A 27,915-nucleotide genomic window follows, 5' to 3' on the forward strand; every position below is an offset into this window, starting at 1 on the left:
TCATCTCCCTCTACCTTTATACTTACTGAATTTGAGAGGAGTTTTCTGTAATTATTCATTCAGATATTACCGCATATATTTTTCAGAGACACATGTAGCAATTACAACCCTCTCTACAGGCTTTCTGGCCATATCTGGAAGCTGTCCGGCATCATTTGCAGTGTTGATGAAGGGAATTGCTTTAGATGAGAATTAACCCCTTTGTGTGCTGGCGTCTCTCCCCTTGTTTTGGAGGTAAGGGGATTACCCAACACTTTGGCTATGCATAAGGGGCTCTCCCCCCCCACCTTTTGAATTATATACTGTATATATATATTTTTTTTTTTTCTTCTCTCTCTCCCCCACACATTTGCAATCTTTGATCTGAAACATTATGTTATATGCTATGTCATATTTTCTGCATATATTGTTATGCTATTTGAATTACAATGATATGTATGATATTGTTATTTATTTCTCTCTTCTTTTACTTTTTATGCACATTTAGATAGTAACATATTGCTTTTCTGTGAATTGGATACTCCTAGTCCCTTGTTCCTGAGGAAGCCGATCAAGGCGAAACATGTAGAACACTTTGGGATGGGGATCATGTTGGTTCATAATAGAATGTTACCTGTTTCCTTATATCAGGTTTCTGTTATGGACCATAGGGAGTTGCAATAAGGTTTTATATGTATGTGGAATTTTGGTAATTGTTAAATAAATTTATATTTTTTCATTATATTGTTTTTGTCTTTGACCTTTTGGTACCGTAAAAGTCCCTTACCTCCAAACTCCGTGTGCACATTCTGTTTAGTATAGTTGGATTGAACACATCCCCAATCTCCCAATCAGCCACATTTTGTCTAAATTTTTCCTGTTTAGTGTACTTTAGATGTTTTAAAAAATATTCTACTTCCTTTTTAATAAACTCATTATGTTTAATGAAATTTGGGTCCTCTTTAAATGGTTCCAAAGTGTTGGCACTGGTCTCTAATTCATTACGGATTTCCTGCAGTTGAAACTCTTCCTCTGTCACAATCATTTTCATGAATGTCAATCCTCTATTCAACCATTCCACTTTCCATACCTTTAGAAATCTAGCAGTAAGTAAGTGTTCAGCTGGGGTCACTCGTTCCCTAAGTCCTCTGGGAATGATTTTATTAGAAATATGTGACTTTAGGGAAGAAATATCCCACTTTCTATTTAAAAATGTTATCATCAATTTCTTATGATTTTTAAATAGTTTTCTGATTGGTTCTCCTTAAATCTTTTGACTGTCTCCACCTATTGAATAGTCAGTGGTATTTTGTTTGGTAGGGTGACTGTGGTATATGAGTGGATTGCATGCAGCCACGGCCCCGCTTGTATGTTTTTAATATATTTGACAACGTTGTCAATATTTTTAAACAAGTTTGTGATATTTGTAAAACCTTTTTTCATATGGTGTTGTAATAATTAAAATAGTGTTTTTTTTTTTGTAATAAAATTGATTTTGCACCAACGCCGGTGTTCGTTAGTGACCTACTTTTGGAGATATCTCTTTTTTTCTACAGTTTTTTGGTTTATGCGATTTGGTTCACACGAACTGCATTCACAAAAATTTGTAAATGAGAGTATAAGCATTATCTAAAATAGTTTACATTTAAATCTGGGGTAGATCCTGGCATCCCCATTATCTCCCTACACAGCTGTCTGCATACCAACTGTGCCCAAGGGGGTGTATTGTACACCCCCCGTGCCACCCCTCACCTGTGTACTGTACACCTCCTGCCCCCACCTGTGTACTGTACACCTCCTGCCCCCCACATGTATACTGTACACCTCCTGCCCCCCACCTGTGTACTGTTCACCCCCTTCCCCCACACATATACAAAAATACATGCACTTTGACACCTGCGATTTCCCTACACATGTTATGTATCACCGTGCACACCGCAGTGAGAGCCAAATTCTAGCATCTGTAAGATTGGGGTTATCAGACTCAAACGGTAGGTGCGTTTTCCTGTGAGTACACCAGTACAAAACTGTATTTTTAAGGGCCTGGTAGCCCATTTTTATTGAAAAGCACAGAAAAGTTCACAAATCAGTACCCACGCAGGGGGGTTCCACCATTACTGTATCTTGCACACTCAATACTTTAGCCTCCTGGCTTACATTCTTCCCATACGGCTGATTCAGGCCTTTAGCCTAGGACTTAGGTCTGCTCCTCAGACCCAAAAGAGTTTCCTAGAGTTAAGCTTTCTCCTAGCTCACTCCTGATCAGCGTCTTGCTGCTCTGTCACCAAGTACGTCTGCCTCCTGCAGACATGCATGCTCTTGCTACACCCATGCAGCCTCTGACTCCTCTCAGAGGAATGGGAGTCTACCTGACTCCCATGCACTGTCTGTTGGGGTGCAACACTGAGCCATAGCCAGGTCAAAACGAAATAGCCCAGCACACAGCTGTGCAATCAGCGTGCCTTTCTCTCCAAAATCTGGCATAAACCAGCAATCCTCCAGGTAGCACAGGGTCCTACTGCCACACATCATTAATGCTAACCTGATGTTCTGTAGTGGCTTTGGAAGAGTTGCCTGTAAAAGAATATAGGGTATCAAAGTTTTTCAAAGTTTCATGAGCACATATACGCAAAGTCCCTACAGGTCATCGGTTTAGTGTTAAGCAGGAGTTCTGGTGCTAGAATTATTGAATGAATTTTGAAGTTTTCTTTTTTTGGGGGGGGGGGGGCAAATAGCTAGTCTTGCCTAGGACACAAAATAGTCTAGCATCGGCCCCTCCCTGTATTTATTAGTTCTGTTGACAATGCTCACCTCCCTTAAAGTGAGGGAGCGGAACAACCTTGCAATATTATATTGGGGAAAAGAGGCAAAAAAAAAATGGTTTTCTATGTGCCCTGTCCACAGCATACAGAACAAAAGATTACAGCATACACATACAAAAATTTAATTTAAAATTCTACAATGCTATTTAAAGCACCTGAGCATAATAAGTGTAGCGCCCTGCTCCTAATGGGCAGACACTATAGGTGTAAATTTAGGTTTGTCTGAGCTGTAAATTTCTGTTTTCTGTTCCAGTCCAGCTGGGTTGTGTAGTTTTCCACTTGGCCGTGGGTGGCGCTCTCATCATCGGTCAGTGTTGGAAATGCAGCGGGCTGGGTGTAATGCGTACCTCTTTGTCCGGAAAACAGCCCAGTGGGAGTGGTTTACCTGCTGTGCATTCTAGGAGAGGGTACTTAAGGGACAGACACCGTTGTCCAGGGTTCTCCGACCTGATGGCCCTCCTGGCCTAAGGTGTGCCATAGCAGTTCTATTGTCTCGGGGGCTGGCTGGCCCGAGGCCTCATCACTGAAGGTAGACCCAGGAGTTATGGGGCCTACTGGTCCAGGGGTGGTCCTGTGCTGTCTTGCCTGTGGGGAGAAGCCGAGCAATTGGAGAAACCAGGGGAGGACTTTTTTTGGAAAGGACTGAGCAACAAGGCTGGTATCTCAAGAAGAGCCTGAAGACACAATTGGAGGACGCATCCCGGGTCATCTACCTCACAGTATTGCCGGCTTGGCTGAAAGAAACTGATACTGTGTGACTGTATTTTGACTTTGCAAAAGTTATTGGTTACACAATCCTGTGGCAGAGGATTGTGCAACGATTCTACTGTACTCTTCAAGTCTGTGGCAGAGACTATGACCGAGCATCGCACTGGCTGCTAGGTCAGTGAGAGAGGCCTATTCGGTGGTTGCTAGATCCAGTTTGTGGAAGTTGTCCTCTGGATCAAAGAAGTACCTGTGATCCGCAATGCAAGGTACCTGAATCTCCCCTAACCCTCCATCCCTTTATTTGATTTTGTTAATAAAAGCCTTGGAAGAAAAAGACTAAGTGTTTGAAGCTGACATCTGTGAACAACTTTCCAATGGGACCAATGTGACGGACAAGGTGGAACAGTGAGGTAACGGTAGACCTAAAAGAATTAAAATTAGTAGCTCCTTTGGGGGTCAGTGCTACATAAGCAAATATGGGGATTTGGTCAGACCATATGGCCATACAGTGCTTAAGCCCACTACTGCGTCAAAATACCCCATTTACAGTGGGTCCTACACTAACCATAGAATGGAAGATCCCACTTCTTAACCATGGGAGAAATACACTCCTATTTATGGGAAAACTAAAAGGACTCCTATAACACAGGTGGACACAGATTAGAAGTACTGGAGTGGGATGAGGGGGTGCACCATTCCAAGGGGTCTGGTCAGGACCCATATAACAGGGGCACTGTATGGCCATATGGTGTGACCAAACTCCCATATGGTGTGACCAATGCTTGTGGGTGACATCTACCGAGAGAGGAGGACTGGCAGGAATGAGCTCACCAAAACAGATAGCTCTGCCACAGCAGCTTCCCTGCACTGCTCTGCCTTAAAAAAAACACTTGTTTGACCCACTTGACCCCCAGTACCATGCCTTGCTGACCCCTCTGTGTACCCTCCTGACCCCAGTACCATGTTCTCCTGACACCTCTGTAGTGTACCCTCCTGACACCTCTATGGTGTGCCCTCCAGACCCCCCAGTACCATGCCCTCCTGAAGCCCCTGTTCCATACCCTCCAGACCCCCTATACCATGCCCTGCAGAACCCCCTGTAGTGTGCCCTCCAGACCCCCCAGTCCCATGCCCTTATGGCCCCCCTGTACTATGCTCTCCAAGTCACCCCTCTGGACCCCCCCAGGACTGTACCTTCTTAATCTCAAGTTCTGTGCCCTCTTAAACCCTGACCCTCCAGTACCATGCTCTCCTGACTCCCCAGTACTGTGCCTACCTGACCCTCCAGTACTGTGCCCTCCTGACCCCCTAGACCTCCTGACTCCCCAGTTCCATACCCTACAGACCCCCCTGCGCTATGCCCTCCAGACACCCAAGAACTGGGCTCTTCTGAAACCTCTCTGTACCAGGCCTTCCTGACCCCTCTGTACTGTGCCTTCCTGACACCCCCCTTCCTTAACACTGCCTTGCTTACCCCTTGTCCTCCGCCCTGTTCTCTGCTCTGCTAACTCCTGTCCTGCTCACTCCTGTCATGTGTCCTACTGATCTCTGTACACTGCTCTACATACTACTGACCTCTGTACACTGACTGCCCTACATACTACTGACCGCTGTACACTACTATCTTACCTACAAATGACCTCTGTATACTGCCCTGCCAACTACTGACTTCTGAGGACTTGCTAGTCGACTTAAAAAAAATAACTGTGTCACCCTGGTGATCTTTGCTGTCTTCCATGTTGTCATGGTAGATCTCCACCTCTCAAAGTTTGCCGACCCCTGGTCTAAACAATAACTTTGTGATCCTGTGTGATTCATAGTGTGAACCAGCCCTAAATTCAGATGAACCTATAATTAATTGCTGCAGCACATTTTTTTTTTTTTAACCGATAGGCCATTGTTCTACTTTAAGAGTTTTAGTGCTAGTATGTGATTTAGAAAGTTTTGCAGATGTTTTACAGGGGCCCTCAAGTTTCTTTCTTTCTTAAGCAGGTCAGCAAACAAAGAAGGCACAAATTTGAAATAAAGAAGACATGATATGCTTTACAAGCAAATATTAGGAAGCACATTTTTTTATATTTATAAATCTTTATTTTATATTTTCAAAAGCATATTACAAATACAAGATATCTATAGACAAAGAAAAGAGACAAAAATAGAAAAAAAACATACATACTGTGGAGATACGACCCCATGTCACAGGTGCATATAAGCAGTATATGCCTGATTTTGGCAGGAATACTAATTGCACACCTGTGGGTTTGGTTCATAAACATGCCAGGAAAAGAAGTCAGTGCTCAAACTTGGAGACAGTTCCGCCCAGCAGACAGGAAGTCTGGCCAGGAGGGTTCCAGTAGGAGACGGCTCCAGAAGAAAGAAATAGGAGGTCTCGGAGTCTAAGCCCTTGTACACACGGTCGAAGAATCCGTCGGAATGTGTCCTATCGGACCTTGTCGTCGGATAATCCGACTATGTGTGGTATGCATCGGACTGATTCCGTCGGAATATCCGTCGGACCCAATTTTCCAACATGTTGGAAATATTTCCCGACCAACTGGTTCGATCGGACATACTCCGATCATGTGTAGAGAATTTTGATCGGACTAAGTGCCACGCATGCTCAGATCAAATTCCTACATCAAAGCTATTGGCTACTAGCCTGAACGTAGTCCCATCGTAACGAAATTACGTCATCACGTTCTGAATGATCGGATTTTTCGACAACTTAGTCCGACCGTGTGTATGCAACAGTTTCAGACAAGATACGACGGACAAAATCCGACGGGCAAAATTCGACGGATTTGGTTGTGGAAAGACTGCAGATGAGTCTGTGTGTATGTCTGAAGCAGGCAGGTGTAGCCTGTGACTAAAGCAGCACGAAGCTGACAGTGATTAAGCCAGGAAGCTATCGTTTGTTTATACAGTGATGGTGGAACCCCCTGCGAGGGAAGATTACTGTTTGTTTGAACTTTTTCATTTCCTTTAGGCCGGGTTCACACCACTGCGAACGGGAGATCCGGACGTAATTCGCACCGCACTGCAGTGCAAATCACGTCGGATCTCCGTAGCGATGCGAGTTCAGCCATACACATAGTATGGCTGAATTCGCATCGCTCCCGCAGCAAACTCGCACAGGACCCTTTTTTTGGTCCGCAGCAGAATCGGATCGCATGGGCGTTCACACCATGCGATCCGATTCCTGTGCGAGTCGGCAGATCGCACTGCGATATGCGATCGGATCTGGGGGTGTCATTAACATATCATTGACACTCCCAGCCGTTCGCATAGGGCAGTGTGAACTGCCGGCGGGAGTCGTGCGATGCGGGAAAACACCGCGGATTCGCGGCGTTCCCGCATCGCAGCGGTGTGAACCCGGCCTTAAATAAAAGTGGGCTTCCATGACCTAAAAACGCAAGTCTGGAGTGGCACGTTTATGGAAAACTGCATGCACCACTTGAACCTAATCACCCCGGACCGTCACAATACTATAATTATAAACTAAACACTTTTGTGTTTGCCCCTATTTATCATGAGCTGAACGCAAAGATCTATGACTTTTTCTTTGTACAGAAACGGCATATTTCTCTCAAATATTGTTCACAAATCTGTCTAAGGATCCTTTCATCACTGACCCGCCCCGTGGATATCCGCTTGCACATCGGGGATCGCCGGAGCAATCTATGCTGAGCAGGCAGAGGACAGGTCCTTCTCTGCACACTGCGCAGGGACGGACCTGTCACAGCGCCACTCTCCCCTATGGGAGATCGGGTGACGACGGACCACAGTGTCCATCATCACCCGATCTGATGACGGATGGAAAAATAGCTTTTTCCTCCGTCACACTTTTTCGGGTCGGAGCGGCTCGGATGTCAGCAGACATGTAACCGCTGACATCCGACGCTCCATACAGCTCTATGGAGCATCCGTTCAGGTCCGCCTGAAAGACTGACAGGCGGACCTGAACAGATCATCCCTGTGAAAGGACCCTTAAGCTGTTTTAGTGAGCACTTCTCATTTACTGGAATAATCCATCCACCTCACAGGTGTGTCATATCAAGATGCTGATTAGACAGCATGGTTATTGTGGCCAACCTAAGGCACACCTGTGCAATAATAATGCTGTCTAATCAGCATCTTGATATGCCATACATGTGAGGTGGATAGATTATCTCGGCAAAGGCGAAGTGCTTACTAACACAGAATTAGACAGATTTGTAAATATATTTGAAAGAAATAGGCCTTTTGTGTACATAGAAAAAGTTGTAGCTCTTTTAGTTCAGCTCATGATAAATAGGGGCAAACACAAAAGTGTTGAGTTTCACTTTGCTCAGTGTATATATATCTTACTATAGAACGTCTTAGTCTCATGTTGAATTGGAGAAAAACCTTATTTATGATACATACTGTATTATATAATATATGTAGGAATGGAAGAGTGGGGCACTACACAGGTACATTTTATACTAGCCCAGAGTCCCCCTTTGAGACTGACTGTTCTTTACCTATACATGGTGTATAGGTGGTGGGATTTTAAGAGGATGTATTTGGATTTCTTCCTTTGCATTCCAACTTTTAAATTTGCACTGAACAGATATTTCCCAAAGTTGGCCTTAGTTAGTTATGGTTAGTTTTGAGAAAATAGAGTAGAAGTCTTTATCATCACCCTTCTATAATATGGAAGTGTACAATTTGGCAATGAGATTGATTCCCCTAGGTGGCTGATGCATGCCCTTAACAAATATGGTGGTAATTTGGTAGTGTCCCTGCACTCTGCCCTTAGATTAAAGTAATTGGCAACAACACATCCATGGAAACAGCTGTCCTGCGATATGATGTAGCGGAAACTAATTAGAAATACTTCCAGGCCTATTCAAGAAACAGTGTCAAGAATAACAAAGATGGCCAATGGTGGAAAGCCATTGTCTGGGGATAGTAGGGAATAATGTTTGCAGGGGCACTACATTACTGAGCCGGGATGGGATCAGGGAAGGGGGATTCTAGGTACGGTGTATGAGTGACCTAGGTATGGGCGCACAAAGACACTACTGCATATTTTAGAAAAGATGTACAGCAAAAAACATATTAGCAGAAAATATATTCATTTCTTTTACACACTAGCATATTTTTTTTTCTTTCTTACTTTTTATGGATACATATACTTGTTTAAAAGCAAATCTGTAAACTGATTATATAATAAATATAAAAATCTTTTTTTTTTTTTCATTTAGCATGAATACCACACTTGTCATTGTCATTCCTTGTTAAGAATATCTAACATAATGTTCTGTTAACTTAACTCTATGTAAAAAGACAGTTCAAGGATTTTTGCAAGATTGTGTATAGTACTGTACTGTACACTTATTTGAAATTTTTGTTCAGCCCATCATATACCACTTGTCCTCTTTTTTGTAAAGGCTGCAAGAAAAAAAAAACAGAATGTTCATTCTAACTGTACTTAAGTGCACCTTAAGCAAAAAAATATTTTGTTTTGGATAGTAGGACTAATAGCATCTGGTTGTTCTACTCCTGCACAGCCAGACAGCAGCATTTTCACTTGCATCCAGCCACATGAATACAATCTCTGAGCTTATTTTTGTTGTTTTATTACTGGTAATAACTTGGATGGGGTAAAGGGGTATGGGATGCCCAACTTGATGGGAACAATGAATAGGTTCAACTTCCTTCCTAAGGCCGCGTACACACGGGCGGACTGTTCGCCCAACTTTGTTCGTCAAACAATCCGACAAACAGTCCGCTCAAAATTTGCATGAACGGACTTGACCACACACGATGAACGACAGTCCGCTGAAAGCGTGCGCGATGACGTGAACGGCACGTACGACGGGACGAGAAATACGACGTCCAATACACTGCAATGCAACCTTCGCCGTGTAAATCCTTTCTGAGCATGCGCGAAACTTAGTTTGTCGAACAAGCCTACACACGAGCGGACTGTCCGCTGAAACCAAGTTTCAGCGGACTGTCTTACGGAAATTCCGAAAAACTTTGTTCGTCAGACTGTCCGCTGAAACTGTCCGCTGAAGCCCACACACGAGCGGACTGTCCGCTGAAACACTGTTCAGCGGACAAAGTTGGGCGAACAGTCCGCCCGTGTGTACGCGGCCTAAGTACAAAATCCTGGACTGTTCTCCTTCCTGGAAGCCAACAGTCTTTAGTGATCAAAAAAGCAAAAGTCCCTTGAGGACTAGGAGCTCTCAGCCCCTTTTTGGAAATAGCACAGAATGTGACAATCTGCATACAGGTGTATCACCTCTCCACTTTAGAACAGCTCCCATCTCTACTGCCTGCAGGAACTAGCATCCCTCTTGGTTGCTTGTCCACCAGCCCACCTGACTGCTCTGAAGATTTCCCAGGGCAAGGGGTAGAAAGGGTTAAGCACAGTGCTGTCTTTCTGAAAGCTTGCTGCATGTTGCAGTCCCTCCCCTTGTAAATCCCTGGGTGTGCCGATGCACGCACTCTGTCCTCTTTGCTGCCTGCTGATTCTTAGGCAAGATTCCCTTCCAAACCGTAATGCTGTCAGAATCTTCCCAAGCCAGCCCGAGCCCCAGGCTGGAAGCAGAAATCCCCCCCCCCCTGCCAGATCTAAGGGTCCCTCATAGGCCACCGACAGTCTTCTCAACACTCCATCTTTCACCTGAATCTCCTGCTGGCCAGGCTCCACTGTATTTAAGGACTGACTCAGCCACCCTACCAGGACATTCTGCTTAGGGATTGGCCAAGTATGCAGATTAGCCCTCTTTGCCTCTGTCTACTAACTTCTAGAAGCTTCTCTAAACTTCTAGATCCAGGGGGAGGTACAATAGAGCTGACTCCGTGGAGCTATCCACCTGACCTGCAGTAACCCTGTCCCAGTTTCTGACTCGCAAACTAACCATGAGTCATAACTTAAATTTGCCTGCACTAATGCTAGCAGCACACCAGAGGGTGCTACATAAGGAACATTAGAACCTTTGTCAGGGTTTATGTGATGTGGAATCCTCAGCTTTCTCAGAAGGCAGCTTTTTTAAGGTTTTAACCAGCGTTTTTTATTCAGTGGTGGGAAATAAGTGTAATTTTCATGTGAGGACCATTTTAAATAAAAACAGAATGCTGTACAAAACCAGTATGTTGTATGCACCTTATGTACTATAATATTTATTTGTATTATAAAGACTTTATATAAATATTAAAAAGATATAAAACAGCCATTAAAAACATTTAAATAAAAAAAAAGTGAAAATAAAAAGGAAGTTAAATTATCTCTGTTGAAGGTTATGTAAACTCTCACCTTGAAACAACCCATTCTGTTTAAAATAGAAATAAAAGGCAAAACATTTGTGTATAGATATAAAAGAAAAAAATTATTAACACTTTTCTCTCTTTTTCTTAAATAAGTGATCGCATTCCCCCTGCATAAGAGCTGGAGGAGGAGAAACAGCGGCAGGGCCGTTTTTAAGGCAGGGAAAAAGGGGCAGCTGCCCTGTGCCCCTTCATTGTAGTGGGGCCCAAAGCAGCTGCCTTATACTTTCCAACTATCCCAGTTTAAATCCCCTTATCCCCTGAAGTTTTAGTCCCGTGCTGTGTCCCGATGTCTCAGTGTAAACTTCTGCTGCTGCTGCCCAGCTCTGCCCTATTGCCATGTACATATGACTCTCCTGCAGACCCTGTGTTCACATGTAAATAGTCGTGAGTTGCGGCATTCATATGTAAATAGAGGAGGCATTCATATGTAAATCATGCCCCCCTGAGGTCACATCCACCATTAGTTCTGGTGAATGCTGCCCACTGGAGAAGTAAAGGATCATGCTTGAAAGTCCTGCCTACAATCGTGGTCATTAAGCCTAACATCTGCCTGTAAAAGTAAGCAAATTGGAGGTGGAACCCTTCTTCAAAATAACATGGTGCCATTGCACCCTGAATTTTGGTGCATGTGAATACGCAGGCAGGCAGCCAGGAGATGATGTGCTGTAACCATTATCAACCAATCAGTGAGCAGTAATGCTGTGCACTAACCTCTTGCAACCAATCAGTGAGCAGTAATAATGTGCAGTAACCTCTAACAACCAATTAGTGAGTGGTATAGATGTTTAGTAACTTTTAGCAATCAATCAGTGAGCAGTATTGATGTACAGTAATCTCTAGCAACCAATAAACAAGCAGAAGTCATGTGCTGTAACCTCTAGAAAATAACAGTGAGCCATAATGTGTGCTGTAACATCTAGCAGCCAGTCAGTGAGCGGTAATGATACACTGTAACCTCTGGCAACCAATCGCAATCACTGCCTGGCCTGAATCAGTAAACTGATTTGGAGTCTAGCTGCTATTTATTGTATGTCTCAGAGCAAAAATTGCATGTAAGAGGGGGCCCAAGAAAATGTTTTCCCCGGGTCCAGTCAATATTAAAGATGGCCCTGAACAGCGGTACACTGTTCTTATCAGTGAAAGGATAATGATTAAGCGCTGATGTGTGAAACCAGTAGCAGCTGGTGCTCCATTTTTTGGGGGGGGGACAAAACTGATCACCAACCCCCCCACCTGGTTGGTTGGTCGCACCCCACCGTTGCTCGATCACCAGCCCAACAGTACTACACTTACCCCATCTAGGTCACGGGCAGCAATTCCTCCTCATCGGCTTCCCCCTGTGTCTCCTCCTCCTAAGCTTCACTGCGGTTTCCCCTGCCTCTCCTCCTCCTCCTTGGCAGCCAATACGATAGCTTCTCCTCTCGGCTAATCGGGTCTCAGGATCCGCTACCCGATTGGCCAAGAGGAGAATCAGGAAGACAATAGTGAATATTAAACAAAAAGAAAACATTGGAATCCATGCATCCGGTGCCCTGCATGTAGATTAGGGGCTGGAGACATGGATTAGAGGGATGCCTTATGGACAGGCCGTCACTGTGTGAAAGACATTTACTGTCTGTCCTGAAGCTGTGTGTGTCCTTTGTCTTTTTTATCTACCTAGGTTGAATAAATAAAGAAGCCTGTTTTTTGCCTTGTCTCTTATCTCCAATGAGTAAATATAGGCATGTGGTCAGATCCTATGCTGCTGACAGTTTTTCCATACTTGCATGCGGTTTATCATAGTGCTCAGTGAACTTATTGATTGACAGCAGCCAGTGGCCCCCATTGCCTCAGCAAACGTTGAGACCAGGAAGTGAGGGGAGAGCGGCTGCAGCCACAGTGTTGGATCGAATGAAAACTCAGGTAAGTGTAAGGGGGCGGGGGATACATTAATATAAAAAACCTTTTGTGTGTAGCAACCTCCCCAGCACCCTCTATTTACTTACCTGAGCCCCATCTCTCTCTAGCGATGTTGATGAATGTCAAAGCTGTCCAGGACACTCCTCCTGATTGGCTGAGAAACGGCAGCGGTGCTATTGGCTCCTGCGGCTGTCAATCAAAGCCAGTCAGCTAAACAGGGAAGAGAGGGGCTGGGCTGGATCAAGTCTGAATGGACACGGAGCTGTGGCTTGGCTTCAGTGCCCCCATAGGAAGCTGCTGACTATGGGGGGCACTCAATAGGAGGGAGGGGCCAGGAGCAGGTAAGAGGGACCTGAGAAGAGGAGGATCCAGGCTGCTCTGTGCAAAACCAACTGCACGGAGGAGGGAAGTTTAACATGTTTATATGTTTATTTATTTTTTAAATAAGCCTTTACAATCACTTTATGCAAGGAAAACCTTTATAAAAAGTTTAAAGTTATTGTAAAGTCTCGTTTTTTTTTTTTTTTAAATAAACATGTTATACTTACCTGTTTTGTTACGTTATGTGGAAACAGAATTTTAGAAATGTCTGAATTTATTAAAAAGAAAAAACTGAAAAACACATTTTATTTAAGTATTCAAACCCTTTACTCAGTACCATTTTGAAGTACAGTTGCAACAGTTTAAGCAGACTGTGATTGTCTATTCTTGTGACTTAGATGAAGATCAGATCACATTTTATGACCAATTTGTGCAGAAATCCATATCATTCCAAAAGGGTTCACATACTTTTTATTGCAACTGTACATTTGGGAGCAATTCTATCCTCAAGTCTTATTAGGTATGACGCAACAAGTTTTACACACCTAAATTGGGGGATTTTCTGCCATTCTTCTTTGCAAATCCTCTCAAGCTCAGTTAGGTTGGCTAGAGATGTTCAGTGGGGTTCAACTGAGGGCTCTGGCTGGGCCACTCTAAGACAATCAGGCTCTGTTCACACCTGAGGGACTTTCTGGTGTTTTTATTTGAGAGTTTTTGAGCAGTGTTGGAAGTGTAATACAAGCATTTTACAGCTTCAGGCATTTTTTGTTCAGCCAATAGAAAGCAGGGAGGAGAGGGGGGAGTAGGGGTGGAGAACTGCTGTTTGAGCAGAAAATGCTTGACAAACCTCATTTTCAGACCTTTCTATTGAAGTCTATGGGGCCCAAAATGTAATCTAATCTACCAAAAAGAAGCTCATGTACTTTTTTGAGAGACAGGCGTTTTGCTTAAGGCGACAGAATGCTCATATTTGAACAGAGATTATTGAAATGAATTGAATTTGGCTTCCTGAGCGTATTGGAGCTACAAGCTTAAAGAAGAAAATTGCAGTATGAAAGGGCCTCACAGAGTTGTCCCTAAACCACTCCTGTGTTGTCTCCTGTGTTGTCTTGGCTATGTGCTTAGGATTGTTGTTATGTTAGAAGATGAACCTTCAGCCCAGTCTGATGTCCTGAGAGCTGTGGAACAGGTTTTCATTGAGGATATCTCTGTACTTTGCTCCATTCAGCTTTCCCTCAAACCTGACTTGTCTTCCAGTCCCAGCTGCTGCAAAACACCCCCACAGCATGATACTACCACCACAATGCTTCACTGTTGGAATAATATTGGGCATGTGATGAGCGGTGCCTGGTTTCCTCCAGATATAACATTTAGAATTAAGGCCAAACAATTCAATCTGAGGGATCTGAGAGAACTTCAGGTTCTTTTTTGCAAACTTCAAGCAGGCTTTCATGTGTTTTGCACTGAGGAGAGGCTTCTGTCTATGAGACAGAGAGACTCTGCTATAAAGTCCAAATCGATGGAGGGCTGCAGTAATCGTTGTCTTTCTGAAACTTTGTCCCATCTCCACACAGGATCTCTGGAGCTTAGTCAGAGTGACCATCAGGTTCTTGGTCACCTCTTTTACTAAGGCCATTTTCCCACCGATTTGTCAGTTTGGCCGGACGACTAGCTCTTGGAAGAGTCCTGGTTGTGCCAAAATTCTTCCATTTGAGAATTATGGAAGCTACTGTGCATTATAAGTTATGAGGCCTTTTATAGAGAGGCGTGTGCCTTTCCAAATCATGTCCAATAAATATAAGTGTTTTACCACAGGTGGACTCCAATTAAGGTGTAGAAACATCTCCGCAATGATCAAGAGAAATGAGAGGCATCTGAGCTAAATTTCAAGTGTTGTTGCAAAGGGTCTGAATATTTATGCCAATGTGATATTTCATTTTTTCTTCTTTCATACATTTGCAAACATTTCTATCAATTCTGTTTTCACTTTGTCATTATGGGGTACTGAGTGTAGATTAATAATATAATAAAATAAAAATAAACAACTGTAGCATAAGGCTGCAACATAACAAAACTGAAAAAAGTGAAGGGGGTCTGAATACTTTATGAATGCATTGTACCTTTGCACATTAGTGCATACTAGTATTCTAGTATTTCTTTTCTCCCTTAGTTTATCTCCCTCATTCAGGCAATGTGAACTCAGTGAGGGAGAGGGACTGAGGAGGGGTACACAAGGACGTCCTCAGGTGCCCAATGCCCCCCTTATCAGCCTATAATTTCATCAGTTGATACCAGCAGCTGGCCTGCACGGTGCCCAAGGTTCTAATAGTGCACAGTAAAAAAATGCAGGCTAGATCCAAGCATCGAGTAATAAAAAAAAAAAAAGCAGGCTTGATCCACCTGCTGTCTTCTTGACAATTAGTTGTCAAATACCCCCAACACAACTTACCTCATAATCAGGGTGAGGAACAGGTGGGGGGCGCTCTTTATTCCCTGATAAACAGCAAAAAGAAACAAAGTTGTGTTATTTTCAATATAAGATCTGATGTTGCAAGAGCTTTATATTATTTTATTTTTTTACAAGAATAATTTTTATTAATTTTTACAGTACAAGCGATGCATATACACAGTTTTTCACAGAAGATTGTTACATGAATTGCCACATGGTGGATGGGCTGCACATTTAGGCCGGAGAAAGATGTGCCAGCTTTTAAGTTACAATACAGTAGGATATGGGTTGGAGACATTCGATTTCAGCAGTACCAAGGAAGGAGATTCAAGGGAAAAAGGGGGGGGGTATAGTGAGGACAGGATATGGGTTGAAAGAAGGAAGGGGTGGGACGCAGGGAAAAAGGGGGGAGGGGGGGAGGGGAGCAAAGGCGGGGCCACATATGCTGTATGAAGTTCACATACCATAAACAGTGAGTATGCACTCAATAAATCGTATCAGTGGTGTCCTATTTCGAGGTAGGACCAGCAGTAACATTTTAATGATTACCCACCAGTAGGGATGAGCCAAACACCCCCCCCCCGGTTCGGTTTGCACCAGAACTTTCGAACGGACTTAAAATTTGTGCAAACTTTAGAACCCCGTTGAAGTCTATGGGACTCAAACGTTCAAAATAAAAAGTGCTAATTTTAATGGCTAATATGCAAGATATTGTCCTAAAAAGGGTTTGGGGACCCGGCTCCTGCCCCAGGGGACATGGGCCAATGCCAAAAATTTAAGGAGCACTGATTTTAATGACGATTAACGTGAAAAAAAAAAGTGAAATATTCCTTTAAATATGGTGCCTGGGGGTGTCTATAGTATGCCTGTGAAGTGCCATGTGTTTCCAGTGTTTAGAACAGTCCCTGCACAAAATGACATTTAACAGAAAAAGAGTAATTTAAAACTGCTTGCGGTTTTAATGTAATATCTGCTTCCAGCAATACAGATGAAAATCATTGAGGAAAATGGCATGGGTAGCCCCCCTGCCCATTACCAGCCTGTTTGGGTCTTGTACAGATATCAAGGGGAACTTGTACCCAAATTAAAAATAGGAAAGGCGTGGGGCCCCCTGGCCCTATATACTCAGAACAACAGTATACAGGCAGTGCAAACAAGACAGGGACTGTGTAGGTTTGTTGTGTTAAGTAGAATCTGTTTGTAATTTTGAACTGGCAAATTTTTAAAGTGTAGCTCCAGTCCAAAAATATTTTTTTCAGCTTTTTGGAAAACATAGGGAAGGGTTATCACCCCTGTATAATTTTTTTTGCCGTCCGTCTTTTTTCATCTCACTTCCTGTTGTCTCCTTCCGTTTGCAAGTAAGAGACGTTTGTAAGTTGGATGTTTGAAAGTAGGTGCCTGCCCTATATGCTCTGCAGAAATGGGGGCCTAAGGTGTTGGTGTTGCCACAACACTGTAAGCCCTCAAAGTGACTCTTGGTGGGCGCTGGAATGCCCTGCTGTGAACGATTATATCAAGAATTGTAATTACATGCTATTGTTGAACAGTGGTAGAAAAATTGGGATTTTGGTGGTTGTGGTGGTGGTGCTGGTGCCACAACACTATAAGTCCTCACAGTTACTCTCGGTGGGCGCAGGAACGGGCCCTGCTGTGAAATATTATATCAAGAATTGTAATTACATGCCCCTGTTAAACAGGGGCTGAAAAATTGGGCCTTAGGCACTGCTTGCTGGTGCCACGACACTGCAACCTCTCCCAGATACTCTAGTTGGAGTGCAGGAATGAGCCCTGCTGCAAAGCATTGCATCAAAAATTGTAATTACATGCCTCTGTTAAACAGGGGCTGAAAAATTGGGCCTTAGGTACTGGTGCTGGTGCCACGACACTGCAACCTCTCCCATATACTCTAGTTGGAGTGCAGGAATGAGCCCTGCTGCAAAGCATTGCATCAAAAATTTTAATTACACGCCCCTGTTAAACAGGGGCTGAAAAAATGGGTTGGTGGCATCACCCAGAACCAAAAATGTTCTTCCAAGATATTCGCAGGATCATTGAGGAGCAAGAGGATAGTTAGTCAGCATAACAGGACAGTCACTCAGCATCGGCATAGGCAGTCTTTTACCAATTAATCGGTTACATCAGCTTCAGGTACTTGGTAGCTGGTGGTGATCCAAGACTGATTCATCTTTATGAAGGTCAGTCGTTCAACCGAGTCGCTGGACAGGTGCACCCTGTGATCGGTTACAAAGCCACCAGCCATGCAGCGTAGGTTAGCTGAGGCATTCGGTCTGGCGTCCCCTGGGTCACTAAGGACAACATGATCCGCAGCCACCTCCTCCCAGCCACGTAGAAGTGCACGGGTTTCTTGGGACTGTAAATCAGGACATCCTGTAAGCCCGGGTACCTGCCCAAGAACCGCTGCACCACCAGGTTAAGGACGTAAGCCACACAGGGCACATGGGTCAGTTGTCCCTGTCGGAGGGCGGAGAGGAGGTTGGTGCCATTGTCGCAAACCACCATTCCTGGCTTAAGCTGGCGTGGTATCAACCACCTCTCGGCCTGCCCCTGCAGAGCTGACAAAATATCTGCCTCAGTGTGGCTCCTGTCACACAAACAAACTAGCGCAAGCACGGCATGGCATCTTTTTGCCTGCGTACTTGCGTAGCCCCTTGAACGCCTACGGAGCACCGCTGGTTCCGAGGACAGAGCACTGGAAGAGGCCATGGAGGAAAAAGAAGAGGAGGGGGTGGAGGAGAGAGGTGTGTCACAACCAGTAGTAGCATTTTGGAGGCGTGGTGGCGGAACAACCTCCAACACTACTGCACCTTGTCCTGCATCCTTCCCAGCTGCCAGAAGAGTGACCCAATGGGCCGTGAAAGATAGGTAACGTCCCTGTCCATGCCTGCTGGACCATGAGTCAGCAGTAATATGCACCTTACCACTGACCTCCCTGTCCAGCGAGGCATGGACATTGCCTTCCACATGCCGGTAGAGAGCCGGAATCGCCTTCCGTGAGAAAAAGTGGCGTTTGGGGACCTACCACTGAGGAACCGCATATTGGACAAACTCACAGAAGGGGGCCGAGTCTACCAACTGAAAAGGCAGCAGTTGAAGTGCTAGCAATTTGACCAAGCTAGCATTCAACTGCTGGGCATGTGGATGGCTGGGAGTGAACTTCTTTCGACGGTCCAGCAGCTGGGGCAGGGAAATTTGCCTGCTACAATCGGATGTGGGTGTACTGCTAGCAGAGTGCCTGCAAGTACTTGGCTGTGACGAGATATGCTTGAGACATATGTTGCAAATAGCAGCGGTGCGATCTGATGTACTGGTCTCAAAAAAAGGCCCACACCAAAGAACTTTTGGAATAACGTGCAGAGGCAGCGCCCTGCACAGGTGGAGCTCTGCGGTGTGATTTAGTCGGTGTGCTGCCCTTAAGCTGGCCTCCAAAAGGCATCCTGCCTTCATCACTGGAGCAAACCTGCCACTATGCTGCAGCTGGTGGAACATGACTGCCAGATTGCTGTCCTTCTTGAGCATCCCCTCTCTCTGCGCTCACGCTACTGCCTTCCTCTAGCTGGGTATCATCATCAGAGCCTTCAAAACGCTGGGCATCCTGATAGAGCATGTACCCAACACTGTGCTCAAACAGTTCGGGGGACTCCTCAGGAGGATATGGTGGGTCTAGGGAAGGCATGATGCGGCTCAACACGTCCAGCTGCTGAAAATAAGGACAAGCGTGTCCCATGGCCACGTGCTGATGACGATGCACCGCGTCCATGACCAGCACTGTTGTCTCTAGACACAGAGCCTGCTTTTATTGGCTCGCGACTGTCTGCCTCTCCTTGTTGGCCTTCCAGACATAGTAACGGCCTGCAGGGAAATGGGAAAACCAGCAATTGGGTAGTGTATATTGTGCTGGAGGCACACAACAAAGGCTAAAGGCAGTAAAGGCTGCAGATGCCTGTATTAGAGAACACCAACAATAAAGGGTAGCTACAGGTGTATACTGTGCTGGAGGCACACAACACCCACTAACTCCTGCAGATGCCTGTATTAGAGAACACCAGCAATAAAGGGTAGATACAGGTGTATACTGTGCTAGAGGCACACAACACCCACTAACTCCTGCAGATGCCTCTATTAGAGAACACCAGCAATAAAGGTAGATACAGGTGTATACTGTGCTGGAGGCACACAACACCCACTTTAACTCCTGCAGATGCCTGTATTAGAGAACACAGAAAAAAGGATAGATACAGGTGTATACTGTGCTGGAGGCACACAACACCCACTAACTCCTGCAGATGCCTGTATTAGAGAACACAGAAAAAAGGATAGATACAGGTGTATACTGTGCTGGAGGCACACAACACCCACTAACTCCTGCAGATGCCTGTATTAGAGAACACCAGCAATAAACGGTAGATACAGGTGTATACTGTGCTGGAGGCATACAACACCCACTTTAACTGCTGCAGATGCCTGAGAAAGGAACACACTGTCCCTGACTATCCTTCTCTCCCTGTATGCCGAAACACACTACACAAGGCCACCGTGCTGGCAGCCTAATATAGTGTGGGGCGTGTACTAAACCTCCCTGAGCTATAATTGGCCACAGGCATCCTGCCTGTGGCCAATTATGGCTCTCTTCGCTGCCGGCGCTGTGATTGGCCAAGCATGCGGGTTCAGAGTGCATGATTGGCCAATCATGAGCCAGCAATGCACTGCAATGGCGCAGTGCATTGTGGGCCGTGAGCCCCACACGAATTTGGCGTGAACGGCCCATAAGTCTCGGTATTCGCCGAACGGGTGAACAGACGGTGTTCGAGTCGAACATGCGTTCGACTCGAACACCAAACTCATCCCTACCCACCAGTTCTGTGCCCCAGGCATCTATCCATCCTGACCATATTTTGTTAAATTTGCCAGGGCAGTTTCGATTGGCATAGGGAAGCTTATACAGTGGCAACACCGAATTCAGTGTTAGGCGCCATGAGGACACCCTGGGAGGCACAGTGTCCTTCCAATGTAGGAATATCTCTCTGCAGGCATAAAAGGTAGCGTAGCTCAGAAACAACCTAGTATATTTACCCCTTACTCTGGAATCAAAAACATTTAGAAGCATAATTTTGGGGTCTGTTTCCAGTTCCAGGGCGGTAACCCGATCCAGGGTATCAGCTATCTCTGACCAATATTCCCTAAGGCAGGGACATGACCATGTCATATGCAAGAATGAGGCGGAGCCACAATCACATCTAGAGCAGACCACTGAGTTGCTAGGGTTCATGATTGTCAACCTCCTAGGAGTGTAATAGGCTCCGTGAAGGAACTTAACCTGCATAAATCGGTCTCTGGCCGAGATCATGTTAGTGACAAAGGAAGATACACATGACTCCCACTCCTCCTCTGTCAGGTCTGTTATACCTAGCTTCCACTTTACCAGGGTTTTTTCAAGTTTCTTCTGTGGGGCTGTAGATAAGTGGAAATATAGGGAGGAGAGGGGTTTCTCTATGATCCTGGCAGTAAGTAGTCCCTCCACCAAGTCCAATTTCAATATAAGCTGTGTCGGGAACTGTTCCCTATATGCATGGAGAAGCTGATAATAACGAAATAGCATCCACCCCGGCAGTGAGTGTGCACTTTTAAGATCGGAAAAGGTTCTCAGCTTACCCCCCGAAACTATACGTTTCAACTTGGTTCTACCCTTCTTTGCCCAGATCTGGGGATCCGGAACTGTATTCATGTGTGATAGGTTGTCCCAGAGAGGGATGTGGGGAGAGAATGTTTCCGGGGGGAACCAAAGCGCACCCTGGCTTTATTTCATACTTTAATGGTTGTGCACATCAGCTCTGTGATGCCAGGGTGAGACCTTGATCCCCTGAATACCACGTTGCAGAGGGAGGACTAGGAGCCCATTATGGCTGACTCCAAGGTCACTGCTGGGTTGTCCCGTGGCTGCGAGAACCACCATCTGACCGTCACCAGAACGGCCGCCCAGAAGTAGATCTGAAAGTCCAGCAGGGTCAGGCCTCCCTGGCTAACCGGCACCGGAAGGTGGCAATAGCCAGCCGCGGGAGTCTTCCATTCCAAACAAAGGAAGATATTATACTTTTTATTCTGGCGAAGAATGAGGCCGGGGGGATCTTGCGAAAAAAGGTATAGGAATTTGGGGAGATAGACCATCTTAACTAAGTTTACCCTACCCACTGGGGAGAGGGGGAGTGTCCTCCAGGCCACACATTTCTGTGAGAAGCTTTTTAGCAGGGGTTCAAGATTCAACTCATAGTATGAGGATAGTGGGGTCCCAATCCTAATTCCTAGATACTTAAACTCAAATGCCCAGTTTAAAGGAGTACCTGTTGGCGGTTGATGACCCGATGCATGTAGTGAGAAAAGAATTGATTTCCCCCAGTTAACTTTAATGCCCGAAAATGCTCCGAATTCATCTATGATTTGGAGCGCTGGCAGGAGGGAGAAGATGTCCTGAAGAAAGAGGAGGATATCATCGGCATATATGGATATTTTATCTGTTATCACCCCAACTTGGATTCCCTTGACTAAAGGGGCGGATCTAATGTGGACTGCCATGGGTTCAATGGCTAGAGCAAATAGTCCAGGGGATAGTGGGCAGCCCTGTCTGGTACCCCTGGACAGCGGAAACGGCACAGACAATGTATTACTAGTTCGTATACGGGCAGTGGGATTGCGGTATAGCATCTGGACCCAGCTGATATAACGAGGGCCAAACCTGAATTTGTGTAGGACTGCCCCGAGGTAGCGCCACTCAACCGAGTCAAAAGCCTTTTCGGCATCTAGAGAGGAGTTAACCTCCAAGCTGCCCCCACTCACTCTGGCGAGATGTGTAAGAAGATGCCGAATGTTTATGTCGGTCCCTCTGCCTGGCATAAATGATCTGCGTGGACCAGCCCCGTGATCACAGTGTTCAATCGACTGGCCAACACCTTAGCCAACAGCTTGACATCTACGTTAACGAGGGAGATTGGGCGGTACGAGGAACACTGCTCAGGGGGCTTTCCAGGTTTAAGGATGACCAGTATAACTGCCTCAGCCATTGTAGGGGGCAGCAGCTCCCCCTCCATAGCTTTTTGCAGCACTAATTTAAACAATGGTAGTATTTCCTCCACATAAGTTTTAAAGAATTCAGCAGGTATGCCATCTGGGCCTGGCGTTTTGCTATTTTGTAGGGAGGCCACTGCCTTCTGTAACTCCTCCAGTCGTATAGGGCCATCTAAAGCCTCTCTAAATGTGGAGGTTAAGCAGGGAAGCTCCCCCTGTCAAGGTATGTCGTCAGTTCTTCGTCTGTGCACCTCAGTCGGGAACCATATAGGTCACGGTAAAACTCCGCAAATCTACCATTAATGTAGGAGGGATCTGTCAGCGTCATACCATCCGAATCGCATATACTCGAGATAGTCACCAGGAGGAGCTTTCCCCTCGCCAGTCATGCCAGCACAGGGGTCTTTTCCCCGTGCTCAAAGATTCTTTGGGAGTGATGTAGGAATTTAGTTTTTGTGGCAGATGTTCGCAACAACATGACATCCCTCGGCGCTGTCTGGAAATTAGAGTACGCTCTCGGAGCCCCAGACCCGGAATACTCCTCCTCCAGTGCTGTCACTCTTTCCTCTGCCTTTCAGGTCTCCTCCCTTAGATCCCAACGGATCTTACATATATGGGACTGCAAGCTACCCCTACTAAAGGCCTTAAAAGCATCCCAGGATGTGATTGGAAATATCGACTGATCCAACTCCCGCCAATACTTTATCGCCTCATACCTATACGGCTCAGATATTCTGGAATCAGACAACCAGAACCTGGACAATCTCCACAAACTCTCCCCCCAGTGCATTGGATATGGCCAGCTGCAAAGCAAGCGCGGCATGATTGGAAGTGCCACGGGGGAAAATGGCTATATCCCTGACCCTGGGCAAGACAGACCCCCCCCCCCCCCCGCGTAGGCAAGGTCTATGCTCGAGAGGGTTTTGTGTGAGGCTGAGTGGCATGTATATGCCCTTCCAGAGGGGTTACGCCATCTCTAGACATCAGTAAGGTTAGAGGCTTCCACCCAGACGGGCAGCATCGAAGATGAGCCTGCTCCAGGCGAGAGTCAGTCCAGCCCAGGATCCGGGGCCAGATTAAAATATCCCATTATCACAACATTATACGTAGCGTAAGTGGCGATCCTAGAGATAATCTGATTAAGTAACCTCATGGAGGCTGGCGGGGGCAGGTATAATCCCACCACCACCAACTCCAATCGATCTACCATGGCATGGAGTATAACAAATCGACCCTCCAGGTCTAATTCCAATGCCAACAGCCTAAATGGCAGGGATTTAAGAACAAGGATGCTGACCCCTCTAGAGTAATTAGTATATGTGGAATGGTATTGATGTCCCACTCAGGGCCTAAGGCTCAGAAGTTTACTGCCCGTCAAGTGGGTTTCTTGTAGTAACACCCCCACCCCCCATTCCGCCACCCCCAGCCCAAACCTTGGGGAGGCTTAGGATCCCAACTTAGAACCAAGGCGATCACGCCTGTCACGGGGGACAAAACGGCATCTACAGTCCAGCAGGTAGATGTTACATCTAGTCTCTTGCTGAAGACCTGATTAGAAAAAAGAAAAACGGGCGCAGGCTCCCAGCAGTTGCTGGGGGTACAGTCTTAAACGTTAACGTTGCAGAATAGGTCAGATCATTTCAACCACTACCAAGGGAGAGAAGATAGGGTGGCCAGAAGTGTAGGCATGTAGCGGTACTCAGTGGATGATCTGGGCCAAAGGGCCCCACTCAGGCTAATATATAATAGAGGCACGTCTCTAGGGCCATCAACAGCTTTGGCAGTTATAAGCCGAGTTACCCAACATAGTAGTAGTAGTAGTAGTATTTTCCAAGTAGGTGCTGACCCCCTGGGCCAGGGAGAGGGGTCTGGGTCCCGGATGGGGAAAGGTAAGGGAGGAGGAAAGAACCAGAATGTGTCCCAGGAACCATCTTTCCAGCAGTAGGGTCTCAAAGGATAATCCAAAGCTTAGCCTCCCGGCCTTCTGGATTCAGAAGCGGAAAGCTGCAATATGTGGGGGGTATCCGGACCCAGTATAAGGGCCCAGGCCAAGAAAGGGGGAAAAAAAAGGCACGTGCAAGATAAAGAAAAAAGGGTGTAGGACAGTAGTCCATTCATCCGGGCCATCCAGCAGGCCACTTATCTGAGCGGAAGAGTGTCGATCCATCCGGAGGCTTCCTCTGGGGAAGTGAAGAACCGCGTGGACTCCCCATCCTCCACTCTCAGCCTGGCTGGGAAGAGCATGCTGTATTTAATATGGTGGGATCGAAGCCTCACTCTAACAGCATCAAAAGATTTCCGTTGCTTCTGGGTTTACAACGAGTAATCCAGGAAGATTAGAATTTTAGCATTTTCAAAGCGGAGTTTACCCTGTGCCCTGGATTCTCTCATCACAATATCTCTGTCCCGGATATGAAGAAGTTTAAAGATAAAGGTGCGGGGTGTTGCTCCCTGAGGTCCCCTGGTGGTGGGTATGCAATGGGCCCTTTCCACAGTAAAAAATTGAGAGAAACGGGCCGTAGGGAGTAGCTGTTGTAATAAGTGTTCAGCAAAAGCCATAGGGTTTGTGCCCTCCGTCCCCTCCGGGAGTCCCAGGATATGCAAATAATTCCTTCTGTTGCGGTTTTCTGCATCTTTTGCACGGGATTCAAGCGTCTTAACCCTGGCCTTAAGTGCGCATATGTCGGCCCCATGGTTACGTACTGTATTCTCCGCCTTGGAGACCCTCTGCTCCACCTCAGTCATTCTACCACGAAAGGCATCAAAGTCCTTCCTAATAAACCATGGCTTCCTAATAAAGGGTGGTTATGGCCTGCAGAACTGCCTTAAAATCGGCCGCTGTGGCAGGCATTTTATCGGGATCTTCAGCCTGGTTCTCCATCCGGGCAGGAGTCCTAGGCAAAGCCGTGGGTGGGCCCTGTTAAAAAAATTGACGCGCTTCCCAGCCTTTTTCCTGGACCGGGCCTGGCTCTTCCTCTTTTGCATACCCCAGGAAGGGTATCAGGAGTAGAGAGGGGCAGGGGGCACCCGCTAAATACACCCTATCAGACGTTCCAGGGGTCCCCCAGGCCACCCCACAAGATCACAGGCAGATTTACAGGGGGGGTTCGTGGCTACGGCCCAGTACACCAGGCCCGGTACCGCTGCCTCTCCCCGGGGTCTCCACCTGCGTATTCCGCCTCAATCACCCTGAAGGGCAGCAGGAGCAGGATGGGGCAGTAAGAAGTAGTTCAATATACTTGCCCTTCTTTTTTCACAGGTGTGCAGGCGGGATCCGTACTGACTCTGCAAGGCTGCGGGCAGGGATTTCAGGCAAGTCCACGGGCCTAGTCTGCAAGGCCCAGCCCCGCCGTCCTTCCTCGGGTCCCAGGCGACTTAATCCCCCTCTCGGATATTCTTAAGGGCAGCAGGAGCAGATGAGGGCCGGAAGGAATCGTCCCTTGCTCGCTCCAGGCGTTCAAACAGGTTCCGCGCTGGCCCCCGTGAGGCTGCGGTCATGGATTCCCAGGCGAGCCCACGGCTTCGACCTAGTCAGCGAGGCCCGCCGCCATTCGTTTCAAGGATCTCCAGCCGGCCAAATTCCCCCTGCAGAGCCTCGGCCCGGTGGGATAATCAGGTGCCTGCCTCCAGTATCCTGCACCTCCAAAAGAACAGGATTAATATGCCGGTCTCAGGGAGCTCAGACAGACACGTCTGCTCCCTTTGCCATCTCAGACACGCCCCCAAGATCTTTATATTCTCCTGGTATTGTGTCATTCATTTTGTACAATATTCTGGAATTTTACAGTTTTGAATTATATAAGCACTGCTTCCTAAGGTGAGATACTGTACATAAACAAATACATATGCATTAGCTTTGTTACATAAAATCCTTCTAAACTTGCAGTGTTCTAAATTAAACAAATACAATAAAAAATAAATAAAAAAAAAGTAAATTTACCAGAAAAAGATAAAAACTTCTATACATTGACGATGTTACCAAAGTCAACCATTAGCATATTGGTATATTATACCTCTGTTTCGGCCTCCGGGTGCCATCTCGCTGCTTCTAACAGATTTTCTCTTGAATCCAAAATAAATGAAAAAAGCTGCACCAAGTGTCACCAGGCAATCAGCTATCAGGATACCAGCTAGCAGAAGAATGGAGACCTCTATGCAGTTTTCACATACTGCAAGGAAATGGAGAACGTTAGTTCAGGATAGGTTACACTGCCAACCCTGCCACAATTTCCATAATTTGGAAAGTCCACATGTAGATTAGAAAAGACTGGATAACAATCCCTGACACAAACTCAACATGTATTAAAGTGCAAGACTTGAGCTCCCGACAGGGTATTCTTTATAGGCAACACTTTGGGGTTGATATACTAAAGGCAAATAGGCTGTGCACTTTGCAAAGTGCAGTTGCACTCTCCACGTGCAGTTGCTCCAGAGCTTAATAAATGAGGTAAAGCTTCACTTTGCAAAGAATACCCAATCACATGCAGGGGAAAAAAAAAACAGCATTTTTGCTTGCACATGAATGGATGATTGAAGTCAGCAGAGCTTCTGCTCATTTACTAAGCTCTGGAGCAGCTTGACTTGCAAGATGGTCGCCACATCCCAGCATACAGCAGCGCCACACACCGACTCCTCCCTACGTAGTTTCGCTCCTGACTATGTAATTCTACGACAAAAGGACGTAGAGAGAAATTGGCAATGTGACGATGCTGTATGCTGGGACATGGTGGCTATCTTGTTGGTGAGACTGCTGGATGCTTATGCAAACACAAGTTTTTTTTTTACTTGGAGCATGTGAGTTTATCTCCTGTTTTACTTACAATAAAACGTTGGTTGATATACTGCACCATGAGGTTTATCTCCTTTTATCTACATGGGATGAATTACTTGTGGTGACCACTATTGGAATGTTGGAAAAGGAAAGCTGTTACCTGGAGCTGGTGTATCCATATTCCGGTGAGCTGTCCCAAGATCAGTATGTGTGGAGATTGATGGGCTTCCTGTTTCATTTACATACTTATGTGGCCCTTGTAATGAGGGTCCACCAGTGTTGCCAACCTACAAGACTTAAATTTACTGACACGGCACCCAAAATTTACTGGCACAGCCACGTTTACACTGGCATATCCAAAAGTTACAAAATGGCAGTTTTAACTGCAAATTTCAGTTTTTAGGCTACAAACAAGTACAATATGCAATTAGCAAAGTAAGGTAGATATTAAGGCAAAAGCATATTTCTTATTTTATTTTCGATTTAGCAAATAAGTAGCTCAGGGACAGGAATCGAGAGGGCAAGAAATTAAAATGGGCAGGCGCACACACACACATGAAATTGACTCTCATAGTGACACTGACAGC

The 27,915-nt window shown here is 45.9% G+C and overlaps 1 protein-coding gene across 1 annotated transcript in view; it reads right to left on the reverse strand.

The window, feature by feature from the left end:
- Positions 1-5,577: 5,577 nt before the first annotated feature.
- CD3E (CD3 epsilon subunit of T-cell receptor complex) overlaps positions 5,578-27,915 on the reverse strand; it is a 53,097-nt gene continuing 30,759 nt past the window's right edge. Inside the window, exons 5-7 of the mRNA XM_077456890.1 lie at positions 26,571-26,726; positions 15,481-15,524; positions 5,578-8,924 (exon numbers count right to left, since the gene is read on the reverse strand). Of these exons, the coding sequence (XP_077313016.1) occupies positions 8,868-8,924; positions 15,481-15,524; positions 26,571-26,726 (257 nt within the window). The 3' untranslated portion in view covers positions 5,578-8,867. The remainder of the gene's footprint in view (positions 8,925-15,480; positions 15,525-26,570; positions 26,727-27,915) is intronic.

This window comes from Lithobates pipiens, unplaced genomic scaffold (assembly GCF_037356315.1).
Source record: "Lithobates pipiens isolate NorthernLeopardFrog02 unplaced genomic scaffold, aLitPip1_a1.2 Scaffold_27, whole genome shotgun sequence".
Classification (NCBI taxonomy): Eukaryota; Metazoa; Chordata; class Amphibia; order Anura; family Ranidae; genus Lithobates; species Lithobates pipiens.